This window comes from Ovis canadensis, chromosome 4 (assembly GCF_042477335.2).
Source record: "Ovis canadensis isolate MfBH-ARS-UI-01 breed Bighorn chromosome 4, ARS-UI_OviCan_v2, whole genome shotgun sequence".
In the NCBI taxonomy this organism is placed as follows: Eukaryota; Metazoa; Chordata; class Mammalia; order Artiodactyla; family Bovidae; genus Ovis; species Ovis canadensis.
In genome coordinates, this window is record NC_091248.1 from 28,068,949 (window position 1) to 28,094,252 (window position 25,304).

The 25,304-nt window shown below is 42.0% G+C and overlaps 1 protein-coding gene and 1 non-coding gene across 2 annotated transcripts in view; one reads left to right on the forward strand and one right to left on the reverse strand.

The window, feature by feature from the left end:
• SLC25A13 (solute carrier family 25 member 13) overlaps positions 1-25,304 on the reverse strand; it is a 237,518-nt gene that overhangs the window by 182,845 nt on the left and 29,369 nt on the right. Inside the window, exons 3-4 of the mRNA XM_069587464.1 lie at positions 18,997-19,050; positions 3,374-3,516 (exon numbers count right to left, since the gene is read on the reverse strand). Coding sequence (XP_069443565.1) covers positions 3,374-3,516; positions 18,997-19,050 — 197 coding nt within the window. The remainder of the gene's footprint in view (positions 1-3,373; positions 3,517-18,996; positions 19,051-25,304) is intronic.
• LOC138439885 (small nucleolar RNA SNORA70) lies at positions 25,164-25,298 on the forward strand. Its single transcript, XR_011256829.1, has one exon. It is a non-coding gene; the product is annotated as a small nucleolar RNA SNORA70 (small nucleolar RNA).

Consider the following 25,304-nt stretch of genomic DNA (forward strand, 5'->3'; position numbering starts at 1 on the left):
TTGGTATGTAATGAATTTAAGGTTATATTTTTTGAAGAGTATATGTAAAAAGAAATAGGAAAATCCAGTGTGTTAATAAGGGTGGGATGAAAAGGAAGCCAAGTACATTAGCAGATACTACAATCACATAAAATTAATGACTGTAAACACATTCATGTAACTAGGAATCAAAATGTTCCCCTAAAAAGATACAAACACAAAAGAAGGGAAATTCCTGTGAGGTTAAATTTAAATTGGAACTATCATTATGAACTTTTGATTTTTTTTTTGAAGTATATTTTCCCAGCTCTTTCCACTGAAATCTCAGGGAGGCAGAACAGTCCAGGAGCAATGAGTTCGTGCCCAGCTTCATGTCTCCAAGCACCAGTCCCAGCCAGGAGGAACCTCAGCCTTTCTTTGAGAAAAGATCTCCTGGACAAGGGCAGGACAAATCCAAAGCCAGCCGAGCACACCGTATTTACCAAAAGCAAGGAACACTCAAAGGCTGAGGGTCCAGGAGCCAGCTTGAAGGGACTCGCGCTGACCACATTGGGACAATCTGAGTAATTCAGAGAATTTAGTGATAGATTCTAATACATTGACTTCAGTGTAAATAAATCCATGAGTTTACACTGATACAAAAATTAACAGAGAAAGAAAAGGGCGTGGAGGGACGAAAGCTTTTCCTTACCAAAGAATTCTAGGCAATAAATGAGAAATAAAAAGTCAGAAAAATCACTGTTTTTTCAAACACCAATGTAATGCCTCATCCAGAAAAGGGTCACCATGGATGTAATGCCTGGTCCACAAAAGGGTCCCTATGGATGTAATAGCTGACCCAGAAAAGGGTCACCATGGATGCCTAAACTACTGGGTGAAAGGCTGCTGTGAAACAGGATATTCCCATGTTCTGAAAGTGCCTACTTCCTAATTACAAAACAAAAGTGGTTCTGTAGAATGGAAATATCTGGTGGACACCATCTGAACCAAGTGATCAAACTGAGTTATCATCAGTGCTGGGACAAGATAGTAGGATCTCTCCTAACCTGCACCCCAAAATTGATCGTGAATCCAAGTCATAAGGAAACAACCAGACAAGTCCAGAACGAGGAGCTTTCCACAAAATAACTGGGCCTGGGTTGGAAGTCATGATAGAATAATAAAACAAGGATGTGCTGTTCTTTCTCCTGTTGACTGCAAGATACAGTACTATTTTATATATTAAAAAATGTATATATGTGTATATATGAATGCTAATTTTATTGCAGAAGTTTAGAGATGATAATGGTAGCATTTACGTTTGAGTCTGTTTTGGACAAATAAGCACTATGCTTTTCAAATGATTGGAAAATCAGTTTTATTTGCCTCTTTTTTTTTTTTTAACAGTGGCTTGATTTTTTTAAGTAAAAATATCACTCAACTTGATCAGCGGTTAAAAAAAAAAGGCAAGGGTCTGTTCTAGATTAGAAGATATACAGCAACTAAATATAATACAGGAAACCTGATTAGATGCTAGATTTGAAAAACAAAAGGCAATAGAGCATTTGAGGTTGGGGAGAGGTGAGTGGAGAGATCTAGCGTATTTAAAATTGACTGGATATTAAATATTTCACATGATTGCTAATCTAATGAATATTAGATATTTCACATGATTGTTAATCTTCCTAAGTATGATAATGGTTAAGAAGAATGCTCTTATTCAAAGTTAAACACTGAAGTATCTTGATGTCTGCAATTTATAGTTAACTGGTCCAGCCAAAAGAGGAAATTATGTGTGTGATGTGTAAAAAGTATATGTGTGTTAAAACAAATTTTAAAAAGGCACACAGGTTTTAAAAATGTTAACAATCAATCCAGATGAAGGGTATCTATTAGACATTCACTGAATTCCTTCCATTTTCTATAGCTTAAAAAAATTGTTACTCATGTAAGAATTAAAGATATTAAAATTAAAAAAATAAAAAACTAAAAAAAAAAATAAAAGCACAAAAAAAAAAAAAGAAAAAGAAAAAAAAAATTGATCTTAAACATTGAGTCAGCTAATTCATACTGCATGTGAACTTGGTCACATTTCTTCCGCACCTTATAAGCACAGAAGATGTGGAAGCAATCCAATCTGCCTCCCCCGCAACCACCACCACCAAAATGTTTGCTAGAATAAAGCTATGTTCTGTGCAGCTGTTTAGCCTGAATGGACTAGTGTGAAATATATCTCCCCCTCTCTCCCTGCACCTCCACAGACAGGCCCTGTGAGGGAAGAAACAGCTGCTCCTAAATGATATTTTCCTCCAAAGCAAAGAATCCCACCTTGGGAGGGATTACACAAGTTGTGGAAAACACAAGTAGCCACCACTGGAACAGGGAAGGTATAATCTAGCAATCTGCCAGCCTATGACAGGAAGTATAATTGCCAATTTCCTCCCCACTTGCTTCCCATCTGCAAGACTTTTACTTTAGAGGGAGTTGCCTTCCTGCACGATGGAACAACAGATGTATAAGCAAGTAAGGAGAAGTACTGGGAAGACTGACAGCATTCACAGTACATCAGGGAGTTTTCTTTGGTTGTATCTCAAACCCATGCATATGAAAAAAACAAACACAAGACCAAAAGAGGACACTCAGAACAGAAGAACACCCCAGAAAGGCCAGTCACTAATCTATGAGAGGGGAGTGTGGCAAGTGGCGAGGGCAGACAGCTGGGTTCACTACAGTTTACACAGAAAAGGCTAGTTCTGACAGATTATATTTGGTTATTAGGAAATATTGGTGATATTTTGGAGCCCAAAATTCTGCACTTATGGTAAAAATCAACTGCATTCTTACACAACTTAAGAATGACTCACTTTTTAAAATGTAAACAGAAAATATTGGTAAAAGAAAAAAAAAAAAGGCATTTTGCAAAGTGTCCTATTTAAGTTTAGGTGGTTCCATGTTTCTCTTCCCACTTGGGCAGAATGCCTTTCTTGGGGATTTGGAATCATTATTCTGTCTGTCAGATTTATAGCATTTAATCATATGGGACGTTTAAAAGTTCCTTGAGCAGAAAGATTATAGAAAAGTTAGGTTCACAGACTTACATTTTACATTTATAATTTTTACAGTTGCCTTAAAACTTAAAATATACTACACACACTCAAGCGCATCTTCACACCACTCAACTACAATAGCTGTGAAATTATAAATAGTTGTTTAAACTATGTCAAGAAGTCCAGATATAGAATCCCCAACTGGGATAAGAACACTGAAGGAACTGTTCAGGGCACCATTTCTAAAATAATGCATTAACTGTAATAGGGAGAAAAAATGTAGGACATTGGCTTCCTAATCATTAAACAAACAGAAAGCTGTTTCAAACAAAACAAAAACTAAATGAGATAATCAAAAGCAAACATACCCATCTTTAGTCTGATCCACCACACCACTTAAAAGTTCCACAGTCTTCGGATTAGGCTGGCTTTCTCCAAAAATGTTCAAATATCGGGTGACGAAGTCATTGGGAGACATGAAAAATTCACCATTTTTTTCAATGCTTGCATACTGTTTAAAAAAAGAAAATATATTTTATTCTCAAATGTATATAATCAGATCAATACGTGAAAAAAGCTGAAAGTATTCAATGGATAAAATACCTGATATGACAATATACTATTACAAGGACAATTATTTCCCATCACTCCAAGTAAAAAGCAAAAAGACATTGAGTTTGCCAAGTTTTATCTTTATACCAGAGGTTCTCAGCCTGACTGTCCAGCTTACAAACACCAAAGTCCCCAGTAGGCCATCTCCGTTATAATACCTGCCTTTCTTGGCTGAACTTCTCTAGCTCTGAGCAGCCTGTTTTCACTTTTCCCCACAGAGGGCAGAAGTAGAAACTGGTATCTACTTGGGACAGGCCAGGGATGCAGCTAAATATCCCCAATAAACAGGCAGTATGCCCACCCCCTACCCCCCAACCCAATTAGAGTCATCCAGACCAAATGTCAATCGTGCTGAGGGTGAGAAACCCATGTTGACAGAAATTTGGAAAGACAAACTATATCTTGTTCTTTAGCAAAGACATACAGTTTTCTTAAAAAAAAAAAAAAGTATTATGAAATCATGAATGAAAACAACCTCATTCTTTTGCCCCTTTTCCTGTTTTGAAAGCATCAGTGATGGAAAAGAAGAAAAGGAATGTCAAAGAGGAGAAACTAGAGAGCAAATTGTTAACAGCAAGGCTTCTGTAAGACTTCATGGAAGACGGTAAGAAACGCTGCTATGAATGCATAGAAGTGTGGAGCACAGTGTTAGGTGTTTACATTCAATATCCCATTAGTATTACGCAACCGCTCTACAAAGTAGGTGTTCACATCCACATTTTAGAGATGCAGTGGCTAAATCTTGAATGGTAAACTAATTCACCCACATAGGCAGGGGTAGAAACAATATTGAAATCCAAGTACACCTGACTTCAAGGTCTTCATTCTGCTTTTACTCCAGAGCTAACTAAAAATTACATCTTTTTTTTTCACTTGAGCCAAAGAAGAAATTGGGCCCCTATTTTTAAAAAGACCTTAACCATTAAGGCTAAGCCCCGAAGACTTGATGCTTTTGAACTGCGGTATTGGAGAAGACTCTTGAGAGTCCCTTGGACTGCAAGGAGATCAAACCAGTCAGTCTTAAATGAAATCAGTCCTGAATATTCATTGGAAGGACTGATGCTGAAGCTCCAATATTTTGGGCACCTAATGTGAAGAGCTGACTCATCAGAAAAGACCCTGATGCTGGGAAAGATTGAGGGCAGGAGAAGGGGGTAACAGAGGATGAGATGGTTGGATGGCATCATGGACTCAATGGACATGAGTTTGAGCAAGTTCCAGGAGATGGTGAAGGACAGGGAAGCCAGGCGTGCTGCAGTCCATGGGGTCACAAAGAGTTGGAAATGACTGAGCGACTGAACAACAAAATTTAAAAAAAAGAACTTGTGTCCTTTATTCCTTTACTATGTACGTTTGGATCGTCCTTCTGCGTTAAGTCGTTACAGCGAATAAAGGAAGAGCTATCAGTTCCTTTCCACCTGAAAATGGGAACAAAGGGTATCATGAAAGAGGAAAATGTGCATTTATTTCAGTTCCATCTTCTCAAAATGCCTAACGTAGTAAGTCCTAAAGAGATATTGATTGGTGAATAAACAATGAGAGAGTTCCTGGAAAAATAAAAATAAAAAAGAAATGCTGCTATGGTTAATGTCCTCTCCATTCCAGAAGAGAGTGAGTGAGAACAAGGCGGTGTGCGATGCTTTTTCACAGCCTTCCCCCCGTTCACAACATGGAACCTGCACATTACTGTTCTGTAGAGGTGGGGGGCTGTGAGAAATGCTGAGGAACAACTTGGGGTCACACAGATACTTACAGAGCAGGAGAGGGGCTCTTGATCTTTGGGATCAAACAGTGTTTTGTGGTGGGGAGATGGGGACCTCAAGCTACAAGAAGAACAGGACTAGCTGGGTGGCAGAAGCCGCCGTGATGGGGGAGCACGGTGAACAGGGGTGCAATGACAGTCAGACCCAATTAAAACTGCTTTTGCAAGTCACGTGTGGGCTTCCCGGAGACGCAGACATAGAGAACAGTCACAGGATGGACACAGAGAACCCCATGAACAGTGGAGAGAACCCCATGAACAGTGGAGAGAACAGACTTCTGGACAAAGAAGGGGACGGGCAGGGTGGAAGGAACTGAGAGAGTGGATTGCCGACATACACATTACCATATGTAAACTCAGATGGCCAGTAGAAACGTGCTGGATGACGCAGGGAGCTCAAATCTGGTGCTCTGTGACAACCGAAAGGGAGGGGATGGGGTGGAAGGCAGGTTCAAGGGGGAGAGGACACACGTCTACCTATGGCTGATGCATGCTGATGTATGGTAAAAACCAATAAAATACTGCGAAGCAATTATCTTCCAATTAAAAATAAATACATTACAAATAAAGAATCTGCCTGCCTAACACTAACCCTAATTGGGTTCCATCCCTGCTTCAGGAAGAGCCCATCCGATGCGGGCAACTAAGTTTGTGCACCACGACTCTGGAGCCAGCGCTGCAGAGCCCGCGAGGCCCAGCTGCTGGGCCCAGGAGCATCAGCTACTGAAGCTCACACAGCTGCCGCCTGCGCTCCACAACAACAGGGGCCATCCGGTGAGAAGCCCCGGGCCCCAACCAGAGAGCAGCTTCTGCTCGCTGCAATGAAGACCCAGCACATCCATAAGTACATGAATAAATCTTAAAAAAAAAAAAAAGTCACTTGTTCTTTCTACATTTTAGTCATTCCAAAGCAGGATAGGCTCTTGAGTAGATACTCAGCTACAGGCTTTGGAGTCTCTCAGGTCTGGGATGCAGGCAGCTCTGCTTCTGCCTCTAAAGGACCTCAGGTAAGTAACTAAAGCTTTCTGGGACTCTGGCTCCTCACCTGTAAAATGGGGATAAGGACACTACCTGCTCTTAAGGTGATGCTGGAAATAAATGAATGGTCACGAAATACACTAGGCACAATCCCATACACACAATAGGCATCTTATAAATAAAATGTTAAATAAAAACCAATAATCTAGCACATTTCTGTTCAGTCGCTCAGTCGTGTCCGACTCTTTGCGACCCCATGAACTGCAGCATGCCAGGCCTCCTTGTCCATCACCAACTCCTGGAGTCCCCCCAAACCCATGTCCATCGAGTCGGTGATTCCATCCAACCATCTCATCCTCTGTTGTTCCCTTCTCCTCCTGCCCTCAGTCTTTCCCAGCATCAGGGTCTTTTCCAATGAGTCAACTCTTCGCATTAGGTGGCCAAAATATTGGAGTTTCAGCTTCCAGTGAACACCCAGGACTGATCTCCTTTAGGATGGACTGGTTGAATCTCCTTGCAGTCCAAGGGACTCTCAAGAGTCTTCTCCAAGACCACAGTTCAAAAGCATCAATTCTTCATCGCTCAGCTTTCTTTACAATCCAACTCTCACATCCAAACATGACTACTGGAAAAACCAGAGCTTTGACGAGACGGACCTTTGATGGCAAAGTAATATCTCTCTTTTTAACATGCGGTCTAGGTTGGTCATAACTTTCCTTCCAAGCAGTAAGCGACTGAACTGAACTGAAATGTGCTAGATTACTGGGTTTTATTTAACAATTTTTTGCACAGTACAAAAGAAAAGCTCAAAGATGGCCCAATAATCATACTATTCTTTAGTTCGTATTGAATTTGGCTTTTTGCAAACGTGGAAGAATTATAATTTATTTTCCTAACTGAGGCAAAACAGGACTGAAATATAAAGGAAATGTCACTGTTAATTACAGCAATCCTATGATTTAGAATTATACCTATGTTTGCTTATAGTAGTGAATAATTCACTTATTTAAAAACACAATTTAACTCTCCTCTCACCAGTAGACATTATTATTACTGGATTATCTCCAATTTTTCTTATTTTTTTTTAAAGCTAAAGTAACCAGCTTTGCATATGACATCTGTCCAAATTCCTGGCAGTTTTCAAAGGCTAGACTCCCAGAGGAGAAAGTGTTGAGTCAAGGGAGAGGATCTTTAAGGCTCTTGATACTTATCACACTGCTCTCCAGAAAGGACTGTACCAATTATACTCCCAACCAACAGCATGAGAACATGCCCTTTCCCCCTTTGTCTATCATATTTGCTGCAAATAGCTTGATATTTTTATATAATTGAGTCTGTCGACTTTTATCTGCTTTATAATTTCTTCCACTACTTCTAAGTTTAGAAGCTATTATAATTCTTCATCACAAGACTATATACTCACCCACATTTTCTCTTAGCCTGTTTTGAATAGGTTTCGCTTTTCCCTTTAAGTTTCAATACATTATTGGTACTTTGTTTTCGATGTGGTTTGAAGTAAGGATCTTCCAACTTGAGTCTCTTCCACTTACTCTCTTGGTTGTCTCTCGGAAGGGAAGATCCCCTGGAGAAAGGAACGGCAACCCACTCCAGTGCTCTTGCCTGGAGAATCCCACGGACAGAGGAGCCTGGAAGGCTACAGTCCATGGGGCCATGAAGAGCCGGACACGACTGAGCAACTAAACAACTCTTGGCTGTCCTAGGAGCCCGCACATCAAATCATTCTCCCTTCCCTAAACGGATGCCATAGGCTAAATTATCATATGGTTGGGACCTCCCTGGTGGTCCAGTGGTTAAGAATCCACCTTGCAATGCAAGAGATGCAGGTTCGATCCCTGGTAGGGGAACTAAGATCCCATATGTCACACAGCAACTAAGCCAACATGTCACAACTAGAGAGCCTGTGCACCACAACAAAGGACATCCCGCATGATGCAACCAGCCCTACGCAGGCAGATATACAAATGCTCTCAAAAGTCAGCATATGGTCACAAGGGAATGGCTTGGCAAGGAAGTCCATCTCCTACACACTTCTGGTGGGCAATGCCTTCCTAAGTGAAGATGTACTCAGACCCAACTCCATGGGAGGAATGCCAGGATGAGCTGACAGCTCCTGTCTTCACCGCAGCGGGCAATGTTTCAGGACTAACCTTGGCAACTGACCCATCTGCTCTTGCAAGATTACTTGCACCTTAATTGCCATAACTAGAGGGAAAGCTCTGCCAGGACAGAATTTCTTTTCCCCTTTCTCACTGTTGCGTATCCTCGAGCTCTAGACTGTTCCCTGGTAGATAGGCAACATGTTCAATAAACATCTGACGAATGTGGAGTAAAAAAAAAGCATTGCAGTACTGGACTTCCCTGGTGGCACAGAATCCGCTGCCAGTGCGGGGTCCGACTCCTGATCTGGGAAGATCCCACATGCCCCGAACAACTAAGCCATGCGCCACAACTACTGAACCAGCGCTGCAGAGCCCTAGAGCTGCACCTAATGGGCCCCTGTGCCACACCTACTGAAGTCCAGGCGCCCAGGGCCCATGCTCCGCAACAAGGAAAGCCACTGCAGTGAGAAGTCTGAGGACCGCCAGGAAGAGGAGTCCCCGCTCGCCTCCACTGGAGAAAGCTCTGGCAAAGCAATGGAGACCCAGTGCAGCCAAAAATAAATAAATGCACGAATAAACAAAAGAAGAACGCATCTCATTACTTTTTTTCTTACAAGTCTTCTTACAAGACTAATCACTCTCTTGGTTTTCCCCAAATGATCTTCAGAATCATTATCAAGCTCCCAACCCCTAAAAGAGAAATTTCCACTGAAAAGGCAAAATAAAACTACAATGTAATAATACCACTACTCATACACAAGATAATTAAAAAGAAAAAAACCAATGTTGGCAAAATATGGAGCAAATGCAACTGGCAAACCGCTTCAGAAAACTGCTTGGCAATGTCTACTGTAACTGAACGTACATGTAAGGACAGACCCAGCAATTTTACACCAGAGGGATTTTTCCCTTCCCATAATTTATTATTTCTCATTGGAACTTTTACTTTTTCACTTTCAGATGACCCTTTAACACCTTTTGTAAGATCAGTTTAGTATTAATGAACTCAGTTTCTGCCTGTCTGACCTCTTTGCTTGTTCTTCAATTCTGAATGATAATCTTGCTAGATAGAGTATCCTGGGTGGTAGGCTTTTCCCTGTTAACACTTTAAAAGTAGCATGCCATTCTCTTCTGGCCTGCAAAGTTTCTGCAGAAAAATCAACTGATAACCTTATGGGGGTTCCCTTGGATGTGCTTTGTTTTTTTTCCTGCTGCATTTAAAATTCTTTATTTTTTCTATTTTGATTGTGATCTATCTTGGCGTGGGTCTCTTTGGGTTCACCTTGTTTGGAACCCTCTGGTGCCTCCTGTACCTGGATATCTGTTTCCTCCTCCAGGTTTGGGAAGTTCTCAGCCATAATTTTGTCAAATACATTTTCTACTCTTTTCTCTTTCTGTGCTGTGCTGTCGCTTCAGTTGTGTCGGGCTCTTTCTGACCGCATGGACCCTAGCCCGCCCGGCTCCTCTGTCCATGGGAGGTTCCAGGCAAGAATACGGGAGTGGGTTGCCATCCCTCCTCCAGGGGATCTTCCTGACCCAGGGATCGACCCCACGTCTCTTACGTACCCTGCACTGGCAGGTGGGTTCTTCACCACTAGCGCCCCCTTTCTTTTCTGGGACCACTATCATGCAAATGTTAGTACCTGTGAGGTTGTCCCTTTAACTAGCCTCAATTTTTAGAATTTTTTTTTGGGGGGGGGGGTGTAGTTCTTACTGGGCAGTTTGCATTACTCTAGCTTCCAGATCACTGATGTATTCTTTGTCACCCTATCTCTTGTTCACATCCTCCAGTGTATTTTTCATCTCAGTTACCGTATTCCTCAGTGCCGTCAGCACTTTTCCAACATTATCTAGCTCTTCACAAAAATCCTCAGTGTTCCTCGATTCTTCCCCAGTTCAATTAGGATTCTTATCACCAGTGCTTTGAACTCTTCTATCAGGTAAATTACTTATCTGTGTTTCATTAGGGTTTTTTCCCAGGGTTTGTTTTTTTCCTTATTCTTTCATTTGAAATATATTCCTGTCTTCTCATTCTGTCTAACATTCTCTGTCTTTATGAAACTAGGTGAGAATCTACCTCTCCTGCCCTTGAAAGCGTGTCCTTGGAGCATTCCCAGCAGCTCTGGCAGGAGAAACAAAAGTGGGCACGAGCTGCGTCTTCCCCAGGGTGCGCTGGCAGCCACCGCGCTGGGAGGAGGTGCGGCCGGGGCCCAGCCAGGTGCAAGCGGCCGTCTCCTCTGCTCAGGGGCCATCACTGCCCTCCTGGGGGTGGGAGCTGCGTTCTCCTGGGTATGACAGCACTCTCTGCCTTGGTCTGGGGCGTGGCCAGGGCCTGAGGGTCTAGGGCTGCATTTCTGTGCGGGTTTCACTTTTTCCCCCATGTATGAACCTTGTTAGAGGCTGGATGGGACTGGGGCCGGAGGGGGCTGTGCCACAGCTCTAAGCGGACCCCACCCCCCAGTAGCATTATTTTGGATAGCAAAAAAAAAGTGGAAAATAACACAAATGTCCACAGCAGAATGTTTCAATGAATTGTGGCATACTCACACAGTGGAATAAGCTAACACCGACTACACGTGCCAACAGGGATGAATCTTACCAATAAAGAAACAGAGAAAGAGGCCAGACTCAAGAAAACATAGTATAAAAAAAAAGAAAAAGGAAAACACATTGTATTATTCATTTTATATAAAGCAGAAAGCCAGGCAAAGCTAACACGTGGTGACAGAAGTCAGATGGCTAGTTCCCTTGGGAGGGGTGGGTATCGCCTGGAACGGGCGTCAGAGGGCTTCTGGTGATGGACAGGGAGGCCTGGCGTGCTGCGATTCACGGGGCCGCAAAGAGTCGGACACGACTGAGCGACTGAACTGAAGGATGCTGGTTACATGAATGGATTCACTTCATGAACATGCATGGAGCTGTACAGTTCTGATTGATGCACTTGATTTATTCCCCAATAGAGTTTACAAATAAAAAATCTCAGGTCTTTTATCTGCCTTGTTTTTTCAGAGGTGATAAAACATCTCTTCAATACAAGGACATGTTAATATGGACACAAGAAACACAGTTTTCCTCAGTTTTAAAAAACAGCTCCCCACCAAGGCTTGGGTAGTCTACTTTGATTAAAGATGTCAAAGGTTCTTCCTTAGACTGATGAACAGAGGGTCCCTATCAGGGGACTGGACTACACCTTGCAGCTACCACACCTTTTATTTAATCCTTCTTCAGTAATAGATTTGATAAATGACCTGACGCTTCTCTCCTTTACCATTTTTGGAAGTTCAATATGATTAAACATATATACTTATGAAATGGGAAGGCTTTTAGGATTCCTTGCATAACCTAGTAAAATACTAACTATGATGGTTAACTTTATGCATCAGCTTGACTGGCCAACAGGTGCCCAGATGAAGCACCGTTTCTGGGTGTGTTTCTGAGGGTGTTTCTGGATGAGACTGGCATTTGAATCTGTGGACTCAGTAAACTGGACTTCCCTCCCCAGTATGGGTGGGCTTCACCCAATCTATTGAGAATGGAATAAAAGATGGAGGGAAGAATTCATCCCTTTTTTCCCTGCCCCACTGCATAAGCTGGGTCCTATCTTCCTTCTCTGGCCCTCAGACCGAGATTTACATCATCAGCTACCCTGTTCTCAGGACTTCGGACTTGGACTGAATTACAACACAGCTTTTCCTGGGTCTCCAGCCTGCAGACAGTACCATCCTAGGACTTCTCGGCCTCGAAAATGGATGGTGTGAGCCAATTCCTCATAATAAACCTCACTAGGTAAGTACCTAGAGATGGAGCTCTCTCCTACCGGTTCTGTTTCTCTCAAGAACCCTGACTAATAAACCGAATGTCACCAGGAAGACATACCTCCACACCCAATGAATACGGTGGCAAAGGAAAGCAATGCGTCACGACACTATCCTCAGAAGCCAGGGGCCCTAACTGGCCTGCCCACTACTGGTGGAACAAAATAGTCTATCAACTGTGAACACGCCAGAACCATAATCACCAGTCTTTCATTTCTGCCACAAACCATTCATGTCTGGAGGCTGAAGGGCAAATTCTTCTTGAGTGTGTTCCAGCCACTGAGAAATGCTTTGCACACCTGATCACTGTGTTTGACCATTCTTCCCGTTATGCGGGTAGAATAAAGTATTATACTTAAGAATCTGAAAATGGATCAAATATTGTATGTTATTCAGTTCAGGTGCTCGGTCATGTCTGACTCTTTGCGACCCCATGAATCGCAGCACGCCAGGCCTCCCTGTCCATCACCAACTCCCAGCCATCTCATCCTCTGTCGTCCCCTTCTCCTCCTGCCCCCAATCCCTCCCAGCATCAGAGTCTTTTCCAATGAGTCAACTCTTCGCATGAGGTGGCCAAAGTACTGGAGTTTCAGCTTAGGAACTACTATTAATTTCATTAAGTGCACAGTGATATACATTATGGCCACATATAATATTTACTAACATATATTATGACCATTTCTCAATAGGGAATCTTAAAATTATTAGGAGCTATATGGAGATAGCTAACTTATACTGAAATACATCAGTAAATATTATATGTGAAACTAATGTGACAAAAACTTATTTAAATTAGGTGGTGGTTATGTGGCTACTTACTACTCTATTTTCTGTAAATTTGTAAATTTTAATGAAATGGTTTAAATGTCATTAGGTATCATGAATAGTCAACAAATACAGTGCTGATGATAAAAAACACAAATTTAAAGCAAGATACAATTTTTCAACGAGTTGTCAGAACGGCTTTTCATTGTTGCTGCTCAGTTTTTTTAACAATCTGAGTTGATGTCACAATGTGGAAAAATGTAAACTTCTATACTCCCAACAAAAATGTGTATTGATGCAACCTTGAGAGGCAGTCTGCCAAGAATCAAAAGCCTTGAAATGTTATAAATCCACTCTTCAACAATTCCACTTCTATAAATTTATCTAAGAAAATGCTAGCTATGTGCAAAAATGTAGTCTCGGGGCTATTCATTTCAGTGTTGTTATGATAGCAAAGCAGAGCAGACAACTAAACATCCAATAATAGAGAGTGGCTAGATAAATTATGGTAAAACAGCCATATACAAGAGTATCATAGCAATAAAAAAAGCAGAAATGCTTTCAATTATAGGAAAAGGTATTCATAATGTATTAGGTGAGGGAAAAAATGAATACCAAATAGTATTTTTCCTCCTGTTAAGGAAAAAAATTATACTCATGCACAGAGGCAGAGAAACAGGAACAGAGACATATGCATATATAAATAGATTTAAATAGATACATGTATATATACAGATAGACTTAAATATATATGGATCACAAGTTTCAGTTCTTTATACACATCTTTCTTTAATTTTCAAAGAATATGAACTGTTGTGTCATAAGCAAAAAAGGTTTTCAAAGTGGAAATTATTTTTCCAATTTTCCCTACAAAATCTTCTAAAAATATATACTATGCTTTTGTTGATGAATTACAATCATAAAATTCCAAATGCTATTCACTACATATTACTATCCCAGCTTGTAATATGACCCCCTTCCCTTGTCTGGTCTTCCCGTCCTCCACATCTTACACCACAGTAAGGCATTTAGTTGCGTCCAGCTCTATACTTCTAAACAGTAAGTATCACCTCCTTCACTCTCACTTGAGCTAATGGTTGTCTCCTCAATTTCTGCATTCTTAATACTGGTACTTCCATGCCCCCAGGCTATATATCCAGTGGTCATATTTACTCCCTGTTCACGATCAATCAATCCACCCTGAATATTCATTAGAAGGACTGATGCTGAAGCTCCAATACTTTGGCCACCTGATGTGAAGAGCTGACTCATTGGGAAAGACCCTGATGCTGGGAAATGTTGAAGGCAGAGAAGAGAAGGGGACAACAGAGGGCGACATGGTTGGATGGCATCACTAACTTGATGGACATGAGTTTGAGCAAACTCCAGGAGATGGTGAAGGACAGGGAAGCCTGGCGTGCTGCAGTCCCTGGCGTCACAGAGTCAGACACGACTGAGTGACCGAACAGCAACATGATCATCCATCACACAAGATCACGCATTTTCAATCAAACAGTCCTTCAAAATGTGTCAGCTTGCCCATTCTCCATTCTTCCTGCTACCACAACCCTAACCAGGTTATTAGGGTTGCACACCAGGATTACACCCGCAGCTGCCTAACCCATGGCCTTCCTGCACCAATCCAATCTCAGACCCATCCTCCAAGTCACTGGAGAACTCAGAAAACCTTCAACGGCTTCCTATTGTTTAGCAGAAATGCCAGACTCCCAATTATCTTTCTAATTTTGTCACCCACAACCTGTAAAACTTGGCAGACTCCTTCGCACAGGGCTGAATTAAGTAAACATTTGAAGAATGAGCAAAAATCCTTCCATCTGGGGGAGGTTTGCTCCCAAGGTGGTCCCTCCAATGTGGTCCTGGTTCCCAGAAGCCTCCGCTGCCCCCCTGGGTGCCTCCCCTCCACTCCGCCACCCGCCCTGGCTCCCACGCATCCGCGAGGCTCCTCAAGTCCCCACTCCAAGGAGCCTTCTCTGACCTCTCCCCACCACAGGGACTTCTCCCTCCTCCCATTTCCTGTGGCGTCTGCTTTAACCACACAAGTGACCCTTGACTGTGCTGACTTAGATACTTTTTTTTTTACCTTCTGTGTGCCTATGAATTTTGTCTCCTGTATAAAACCTGAACATCTCTAAATAAGACACGGATGTTGCTTATACCTTTTTACACATCTCACTCACTGCAGAGTTCCATGGCATTTCATTTAAACTGTAAGCACTCAAATACATACCTGTTTATTAACATGAAACAGCACAGAAAGTGTCAGGCAGAGAAAAAAACTCAGGTTCCCAACAGTCAGGCTGGAAACAAAGCTGACTACACCTAGACTTCTACATCCAGACAAAACATTAACCGCCACATGTCACTAAAACAGCCTGCATAAAAAAATTCACACGCCTTAGGCTGGAGATGTTTTATGCCAAGTTCCACTCCGCCCACCATTCTAGCACCATCTCCCAAGCTTCTCTGAGCCAGGCCACCTCCACGCCTGGAGTTCTTTGCTTTTGCTTGCACTATATTTCCTCTGTCTTTGCTCCACAATCCTCCTCCACCATCTCTATCTGATAAACAGCAGCTCAAACATCACCACTGCCCAGCAATTGTAATGCCCCTCTCTAGGAAGATGTAATTAGCCCCACATCATCTTCTTGCTAATTAATACTATACAATGCATATCAACCATATTATGTACTATATAATGTATATCAACTATATTGTGGATTTTTTTTTAAACACTCAAACACACACAGTGAGATAGTTAAGGGCAGGAGCCATAATTAATTCATCTTTATAACCCCAACATCTGACAGTAAGCAACTTCAGAAAAAGAACTGATTTTAACTCTTTTCAAAAAAACAAACAAACATAAAATAAGCCAGAACAGGGCTCATTTTAGTCCTCCAGGACCCCTCTTTCCTTATCGGTTTCGGTTCCACTAGGTCTCTCTGCTCGCCACAGCTGTCAACTCCCCCATTACCAGCACATCTGATCTCAAAGGAACAATGAAACTTCCCTCCACCTCCCCGGAGCTACAGGAGAATCACCTAACTAGTGTAGCAGAGAGGTTGGGATATTCATAAAGAAGAAAAGTCAGGAAAAATGTCAGGAAAAAAATCACCAAATAGGTTTACAGAGTGCTTGCTGCTGATCCGCTCTTGGAACTAACAAGTCCAGGTGTACAGCCAAGCGATTCAGTTATTCATTGTCAATCAGCTATGCATGCTAAGTCCGACTCTTTGTGACCCCACGGACTGCAGCTTTCTAACTCCTCTGTCCAAGGGATTCTCCAGGCACAAACACTGGAGTGGGCAGCCAGATCATCCTCATCCAGGGACTGAACCTGCATCTCCTGCATGGGAAGCAGATTTTTTACAGCTGAGCCACCAGGGAAGCCCCTCAATCAACCATATGCTAATACAAAGTGAAAGCTTTTAAATAAATAAATAAATGAACTACAATTTACTTAAGCAAAAAAAAAAAAAGAAAGCCCAGGCTCACTGGAGACGTGCCTGGCACAGCCCCCAAAGGCGCCTCGCTCCCTATTCTTCCCCCACAGCACTGTCTGCGGTAGAGAGTAAACAAGAGATCCTCAGCGTGCTGAGCCAAGGTGGATTTGCATTGGTACCACACTACCCAAGCCTGATGAGGTCACCCGAACCTCTGCCAGATCCACAATCCCTTCTAGAAACTGCTGATCACTTCTTTTCTTCAGGGACAGTTCCCCCCCACATCATCCCATTGGACTCTAAGTCATCTGGAATTCTCACTCAAAAGCCACGTAGTCCCAGCCACACCAAGGGAGGACAGCACTTCCTTTCTGGTCCCAAAGATTCCACCCCAGCCTTCAGGCCCACTGACATAGAAGCCCCATAGGCCGCTCTCCAGAACTCTGGAGAGACTCCTGCCCTCCCCTGGGTTTCCCTGGCCAACCCCACTTGTCTCCAGTGAAACTCCCCTGTGACTGCGATGCAGCCACTAGAAAAGATATCTGCTTCCATTGGAAGGTTCTTAACCCAGCCTCATCCGCCACCACACGGCCTCAAACTGTGGTCGCAGCTTCTAGCTGGAGCCTTTCCACCGAATCACATCAAGAAGACCAATAAGGATCCAAGAAGCACCATCTACTGAGACCCTCTAAGTTGTTCCCATTTCCCGATGCCCACAGCTACGGTTGGCTTAGAAAACAGAGGTCACAGATTCTGAGTTCCGAGAACGGCCGTGACTCTGCCGACTCAATTTTATGAGCTTCGTCCATCTCTCTAGGCGCTTTAGCAGCTGCCTTGCAGGCTCTTCTGCAAGTGGTCTTCCAGAACTACATCATTAGAGTTTTACAACAAAAACCTTATAAATACACAGCCTAAAAACATCTATGGCTCCCTCATATACACTTCAGCCCCGTCATGGGGGGCCCAACGTGCGCAGCAGCAGACACCAGGTGAGAAACAAATGCGTTTCTGTTTTCTGCGCTTTCATTACCCAAAATCCTTTCCCACCTTAGAGTCTCTATACCATATTTGCCTTTTCTGGGCAAAACACAAGCTTTATAAAGAACTCTGCCTTCTAATATATAACTCAGTCTACTTTACAAATTGATTCTTTTTTTTCTCCTATTTTTTACCTATCTTCTCTTGGAGTCTTTGTCTCTATGAATGACTTAATTTCAAGCATTTATTGAATCAAAATCTAATGCGTATCAGGTGCATGTCTAATACACAGCATTTTCAGGTACGTTTTTTTCATGGACTCTTTACAACTTTTTATAACATTATGTAAATGTTCAAATATACACAAAGTAGAGTGAACAGTATAGTAAATCCAATACTCCATTTTCCAATTGCAAAAAATTATCATACTGCCTATCTTTCCTACACCACCAAAACTGGGTTATTTAAAAGCAAATCTCAGATATCACAATCTCACCTGTAAATACTTCAGTGTACATCTCTAAAAAACTCTTTATAAGTTTCCATATTCAGAATACTATTACCTAGCCTAAAAATCAATTACTTAATATCAAATAATCCTATCAGTATTCAAATTCCCTGATTACTCAATTTTTAACAGGAACACATTTTGATACGGAAAGTGATGTGGAAAGTGAGGAGAATTAATAACTTCCTAAGCCATATATACACAGCAGCAGAACAAGTTTTCTCACTTGAAGCCTTGGGTTCTCTTTAAATATAGCACACCTACCTTCTGACCACTTTTAGAAAAGGCCTACATATGTACTTTTAAAAATTATCTTTACAAAAATGGCCTTTCTTCTTTTGAGTACTTTTATTGCCAGTTAGATAACCTCAGAAGTGGTTCAGTATCTGGGACCTGAAGCAGACTTTATTATTAGAGTATTAGTCACTCAGTGCTCAATATCACAAAGTAGGTGAAAATATAAGAAACGAAGGAAATAAACTTGTATAGTGTGATGCAGTGTCTACTGTTACTCGTACTGAGGCCTCCTCGAGGGCATCACAGCTGAAGTTAAATGATATGATGATGGTAACATCAGCAATGTTCTGCTCAGGAGAGACCAGGGTAGTCCATTCTGGATGAATGAAAGATGAAGAAAGGTGTTTACAAAGAGCTTTAAACTTAGGCCAGAAAGCTTTAGTATCATCTGCTGCACAGGACGATCTCGGAAAGGTAAATGGCTTGCGAGACTAAACTCAACAACTCCTTTTTGGTACCGAACATCATGTGAGACAACAAAGTAAAATGTAAACCATGCAGCCATCACAGACAGTCGCCTACAAGCATGGGATACATTTTAAAAGGCAGATACAGAATCGATCTCTTTTACAAGTCTTAAGTAAAGGTACTTCTGGGGATGTTTATAACAACGAAATAGAGAGCTGCTTGAAAATCATCTCTAAAAATTGTAGAACACAAATAAGAAACAAAACAGATTCCTTTATACTGACCTTCAAAAATATTGTTTTAAGTTCAGCTGGATCTGCTCTCTTGGTTAAAGCCACCTATAAATAAACATAAAAATGTTTATATTATTAGAACAAAGCTGAGAAATCAAGCTCGCAGACTGAAAGAAAATAAACTCCAGGTTAGAAATCAGTGAATTTCATTTCTGCACTTAAAGCACTAAATTTACCCAGTGCTTAAACTACTCTCTGGATTTTAAATTAGACTTCTTATGAGGCTTCTGAAATGATAACATTCCATACAAGAAACAAAAGCTCCTAATATGCAGTGTTTAATATACATCATTTTTTTTCCAAAACGAATAAGAAAAAAAGAAAAGTTAAAATAGACTTGCAACCACCTGGCATTTTAAACTGCAATCCAGAGTGACCCAAACCCTTTCACAGGGGAATATTAAAGTACAACTTGTTAAGTATGCAAGAAAACGTAGTTTTTAGAGAGGTTAGTGAGCAAAGCAAATAATATTCACAGACAGAAGGCAATTAATTCCCATGGCTCCACAATGGACAGGCATGAACACCCAGCAGTCTGGTCATGTCCAGCAGTATCCTCCTCTCCCCAACTTTATAAAAAAATCCAGAAGTCTCCAATTGTACAGCATTGGGAAATACAACCATTGTTTTCTAATCACTTTAAATGGAATATAATCCATAAAAATATTGAACAATGTTGCACACCTGAAACTAATACTGTAAATCAACTGTATTTCAATGAAAAAAAGAGAAAGAAACCATAAGTCTCCAAATGTTTGATTATTATTTACCACATTCTGGAATACAAGGGGCTATGGTTACCTTTCAAGAGCAAAGTTTGACAGATTAGCTCAGAATAGGTGTTGTGCTTAATTCTCCAGCCCACAAAGTCCAAAAACATCACTGGGGAAAGAGAAGACAAACTTGAACATGGCTGCCCCAGGCCAACACAAAAGAGTCCTTATGTGGAACCAAACAGTGGGCTTATTCAGCGTCCCATCACCCAATCCTGCTGGCAGAAACCGTCATGAGACTGAACTCTCCCCAAGCACAGCATCACCCCATGATACAGCCAAGGAGGGGTTCCTGGAACCACCCCAATACTGGAGCCATGTCGCCATCCATGGGGAGATTTATGCAAATTGTTCTAAATCCCTTCGGTGTGTTTGCAAAGGCTCTCCTGGGATCTTCGGACAATGGGTTCTCTGTCTTGAAATATGTAACTGCCTGAGCTCCTTGGCCCGCCACTGTCAGGAATAATTTTATTAACTAATTGTTGGAATAGGAGAGGTAGTTTTCCTGAAACCAGTTAGTTGGTCACCTTGTTTCCCAAACCAAGACTGATAACTCCTAACTTCTGCTGAGAACTTATAACCACCAATGCTATTTTTATCCATAAGAATTTGCCATCTTTTTAAAATCCTCAATCACTGAGTGTTCTCTGCTATTCAACTAAAGAGAAAAATATATATATAAAAGTCGACTGCAAAGCCAACCGAAGACAGATGATAGTGCTGCTGAGTCTCACAAGATCCCCTCCGTGTGGGCCTGTATTCTGAGAAAGGCGGGAAGGACACTGTTGGAGAAGGGACAGCATGAGAAGTTTCCATCCTTTTCTTCGAGAGAAAAGACACTCCCTCCAAGTTCTACATCTCAAGACCATAAGCAACATTTTTTTTAAAAGGCATATGGTGACCCTCAGCACTTAACTGGGTTTCCTTTTAAAAGCAAAGGTAAGTTTCCACAAAGTGAACTATTCTTCCTCCATCTGAGTAACACATCCTTTAAAATCAAATTAATTCACTCTGCCACACACACTTCATAAAGCCTTCCCTGGGCAATGCTATTTCAGAGTGAACGCCCCCCGCCCTGACTCCCACAGCATTCTTCTCCCTACTGATCCCAGAATGCAGTCATTGCTCACCGCCAGGACTACACCTCTGTGAGAGAAAGCAAGCTTTCAGCCTGTAACGCTCCCAGGGCGGAGGGCATGCGAGAAACCCATCCATATGGCGGCCCAACACGCCTCAGCCATGTCACCTAATGTGTACAGCACACTGACAAGTTTTCAGAGCAGGACTATGACGTCACTGGATCCTCATGGCAGACCTCAGCTCAGACAGAGCATATTATTGCTCTCATTTGACAGAAAGGGAAACCAAGACTCAGAAAGGGTCACTTATTTCCCCGAAAGTCAGATTTAGCAACAATTTTTGCTGACATTTCTAAGTGTTTTCTGAGCGGAGGTCAAGTTCCAAGTCTTCCATCCCCTTACTGTGCTGGTCTTCTCACTGAGTCACATTGTAGGCAGCTTTAAATTGACCGTAGCTTATGTTACCCCTAATATAAAATAGCACATGCCTAAAAAAAAGAGTCTCCCAGTTTCTCCTAGTACCACCAGTTTGTAGTGTCCATCCAGTGCTATGATTAGGAACATGTTCCAGTATCAGACTGCCCTTGACTGTGGGGGGCAGACCTGAGCTCTCAACTCACTAGCTGTGTGACCCTACGGTTTTAAGCCAACTCAGAACACCTATTCAGGCAAGCTCACATTGCATCACCTAACAAGCCTTAGTTCATTAGGCTTTAGAAGATTCTCAAACTTTAGGTTTTTCTCCAAAGGCCAATTTTCATTGTTTTATATACAAGTATATATTTCTCAAATACGAATAGCATGTAAATATTTACAGCTATTGGGAGAAGGAAATGGCAACCCACTCCAGTGTTCTTGCTTGGAGAATCCCAGGGACAGAGGAGCCTGCTGGGCTGCCGTCAATGGAGTTGCACAGAGTGAGACACGACTGAAGTGACTTAGCAGCAGCAGCATTTACAGCTATTATTCGTAGTACCTAGTTGTCTGATTTGCTTTATCGTTACTGTTCTGAATTTGCATTTATAAGACTAGATGCCACCATTAAAACAAAGTTTTTATATCAAAAGCTTTAAATAAAGTAATTTTCAAACATTGTTAGGGAGCAAATCACCAAGAAGAAAAAGGATTCTTGGCAGATGACTAGGAAATATCACCATTTGCTACTTAATAATTTTATACACAAGCACATAACATTCACACCAAGTGGAGGTTAAGGAAGAAAGAGGTTGGGGGGGGGGGGTAGTTAAAAATGGAAACTATGCATTATCTTTTTTTCCATAAACTGGGAGACCTTTATCTTTGTTAATGACAGTATAGAAATTTCAGGTCAATTCCCCCAAGGTATGTTCCATAAAGTATGTTCCACAAATTTGAGGATCACTGAATATGTTAACATTTTTGACAAGACAAACATTATAAATAACAGTTTAAATAGGTTATCAATAGCATTTGCAAAACACATATACTGGCTAGGTACATTCCAAATACAAAAAAAAAAAAAAAAACAAACAGCCAACAATAATATAACTTGAAGGACTGGTTTTAAAAAGCGGGCAGTGGGACGCATGGCAAGGAAACCCAGAAAGATATTTTTGAGGACAAATAAATTCATTTTTGTTTTAATATGAGTTACAACAGCCAAACAGAGGAAGACACTGGAAAAGATTTTTCTACGTGTAGGAGTATTGTTTAAACTGGCTTTCTTACACTGGAATCAAGACTCAGTTGAGGGCTCATTGCTTTAACAAACTGCAGAGGTACGGAACTGTGCACTTAAAATAGTTTCTAAGTCTAACCAGGGGTGATGAGAGGGAACAAACTTAACCTACAAAAAAATCAGGGATATTAATTTGAAGAAGAAAGCATGCAGAAAAGCTCTCTTCTTACACTGGGAAGCTCGAGCCATGTAAGACCACGATTTCGTAGACACCTTATTCCTCGTGTCCCCTGCTCCAGTAAAGGTCAGAAACTAAGTAGGAGCTCTGAACGTGTTCTTAAAGAAAAACTTCCAGGTGAGCAGAAATCAAATTTTACAAGGAAAACAGGCAGCTCTTGTTAGGCCAATGCAAATTCTCACACTCTGCCCCAAATCTACCAAATCAGAAACTCTGGGGGCAGGATCAAGCAATCTATGGTTTAACAAGTCCTCCAGGTGATTTCGGAGAAGGCAATGGCACCCCACTCCAGTACTCTTGCCTGGAAAATCCCATGGACAGGAGCCTGGTGGGCTGCAGTCCATGAGGTCACTAAGAGTTGGACACGACTGAGAGACTTCACTTTCACTTTTCACTTTCATGCATTGGAGAAAGAAATGGCAACCCACTCCAGTGTTCTTGCCTGGAGAATCCCAGGGACGGGGAAGCCTGGCCGGCTGCCGTCTATGGGGTCGCGGAGTCAGACACGACCGAGCAGCTTCACTTCAAAGTGTGAGAACCACAGCTGTAGTTAAAGTAAAATCCTGTCTGACTGGGCTTGAGATCCACTGCCCTGGCTGCATGTTTGCATTGCCTCAGGGCTTCAGGGTTTTATCAGTCCCCAGGCTGATCAAATTAGACAGCAAAGTCCAACTGAATTAGAATCTCTGGAATGAGTACCTTTAAAGCTTCACCACGAGATGGTGAAGGACCAGGCTGAGAACCACTGGGTTAGAACCCAGGACGCCGGACCTCATTCTGCTTGCTATCTCACTCAGCAACAGTTCTTCCATCACCCTACGAAACCTGAAAGGGCTGAAAGGCAAGACAAGCTCAGACTCACACTGAAAATCCTACTGTCATGAAGTAATTGTTTACTTTAGATAGGAAGTGAAAACAGAGAGGCAGCGCATCGAAAGCTACTCTGTGTGTGTAAGCACATGTACGCTTGTCTGCGTGCACTGACAAGCAGAAAACGGAGAGGTGGGGGAAACCTCGTAGTGGGTGGTCCCGAATCTCATGGAAAGCACTACTGGGTGCGACCTAATAACTCAGAAGCTGGGGCTACCCTTTCTTCCCACGTGTCTTCCTATCCTGCAGAGACTGCAAGGTTAAACTACATTTCCCAGAATCCCTTGCAGCTATGCGGCCTAGGTGCTGTCAATCAGACGAAGCTAAGTAAGGTGTGGGAGGCAAAGTTTTGGTAAGCAAAGATTTGGAAGGTAGGGGCCATGCCTTTGCTGTTTCTGCCAGCAAGCATCATCCTTGGAACTGGCTGATCTTCCTGAGGCACATGGAAGTGTCCAGGTTTCCTCCTGCCATGTCAGCAGCAGCATGGTTCTGAAACCCTCCCGCTTTGGTGGGTAGTTTCATGACTGCACAAAAGGCAAGTGCTCCCCTGGTGGCTCTGAGGCAGTGAGGCTCTGCAAGTCACTCCTAAGAGCTCAACCTGAAGTTTGTTTCTTCACCTTTCCAACAAATTCCATAAGCCATTTAACACTCTGTAATAAATTTCCCTCTGCTTAAACCAGCTAGAGTGGATTCTGTTCTCTGCAAGTGAACCGTGACTGATACAATCAGTAGCTGTAAAAGAAAGTTTGAAATTCCCCAAAACCACAGTCACCATTCACTCAAGAGGGATAAAAATGAAGTGTCTCATCATGTTTAAGAAAAAGAAGTTTTCATTGACTTCACTGAATCACTCATTCCTCGTCCTACAGTTCCCCTATGGTCTAATAAATGAAGAGTAGTAACTATAAAAAGTTACTGAAATTAATATACAAACAAGATATCATGTTAAGCAGTATTCAAACCACAACCTTTCTGTGTAGTCAACCCTCAAACGTTCAAGTCACTCAACAGTTGACTTATAAAGCAGCAGACACCACAAATGTTAACCCACTGGGTAACTACGCAAGTGGGTTATTTCAGGGATGTGGAAATATTTTATCAGAAGGACTCAATAGTTTACGAAATGGGTTGTAGACAAACATTAGACAATGATAAAGCCATCACCATTAAGCTTCTGTATGAAGAAGCAGAGTACAGCAATTAAGAAATGAATGGCAGTGTTTTAGCTGTGGGTGCTGCTATGCCAAAATAACTTTAAACACTCTAATTTTAGATTTTATTATTATTAAGCTAAAGCTAACATTCCAGTAAATGTTCCCAAGACTAAAAATTTGACAAGAGACAGTATAAGTCTCCTCTGAAATAGACATTCGTCTCTTTATATTTTCAGCTCCTTAGGAGAAAGCATTGCTTGCTCATCGTGTCATGAGCAAACATCACCAGGTCTGGGGTTTCAGTATGTTGCTAACTTGGTGATCTTGGACAAGTCAGTTCGCATCTCCAAGTTTTAGTTTCCTCATCTATAAAAAGGGCAAAATCCTTTGCCGCCAATTAAGTCGACTATGTTCTTTTCCCCAGAGCGGCCCCGTGTGCAACGGCTGCAAACAGCAGCCTCCCCAGCAGTGTGCACAGCCTGTCGCCTGCAGAGGCTGCCCTAAGGGGCCTTGGAGAAAACCCTTTCC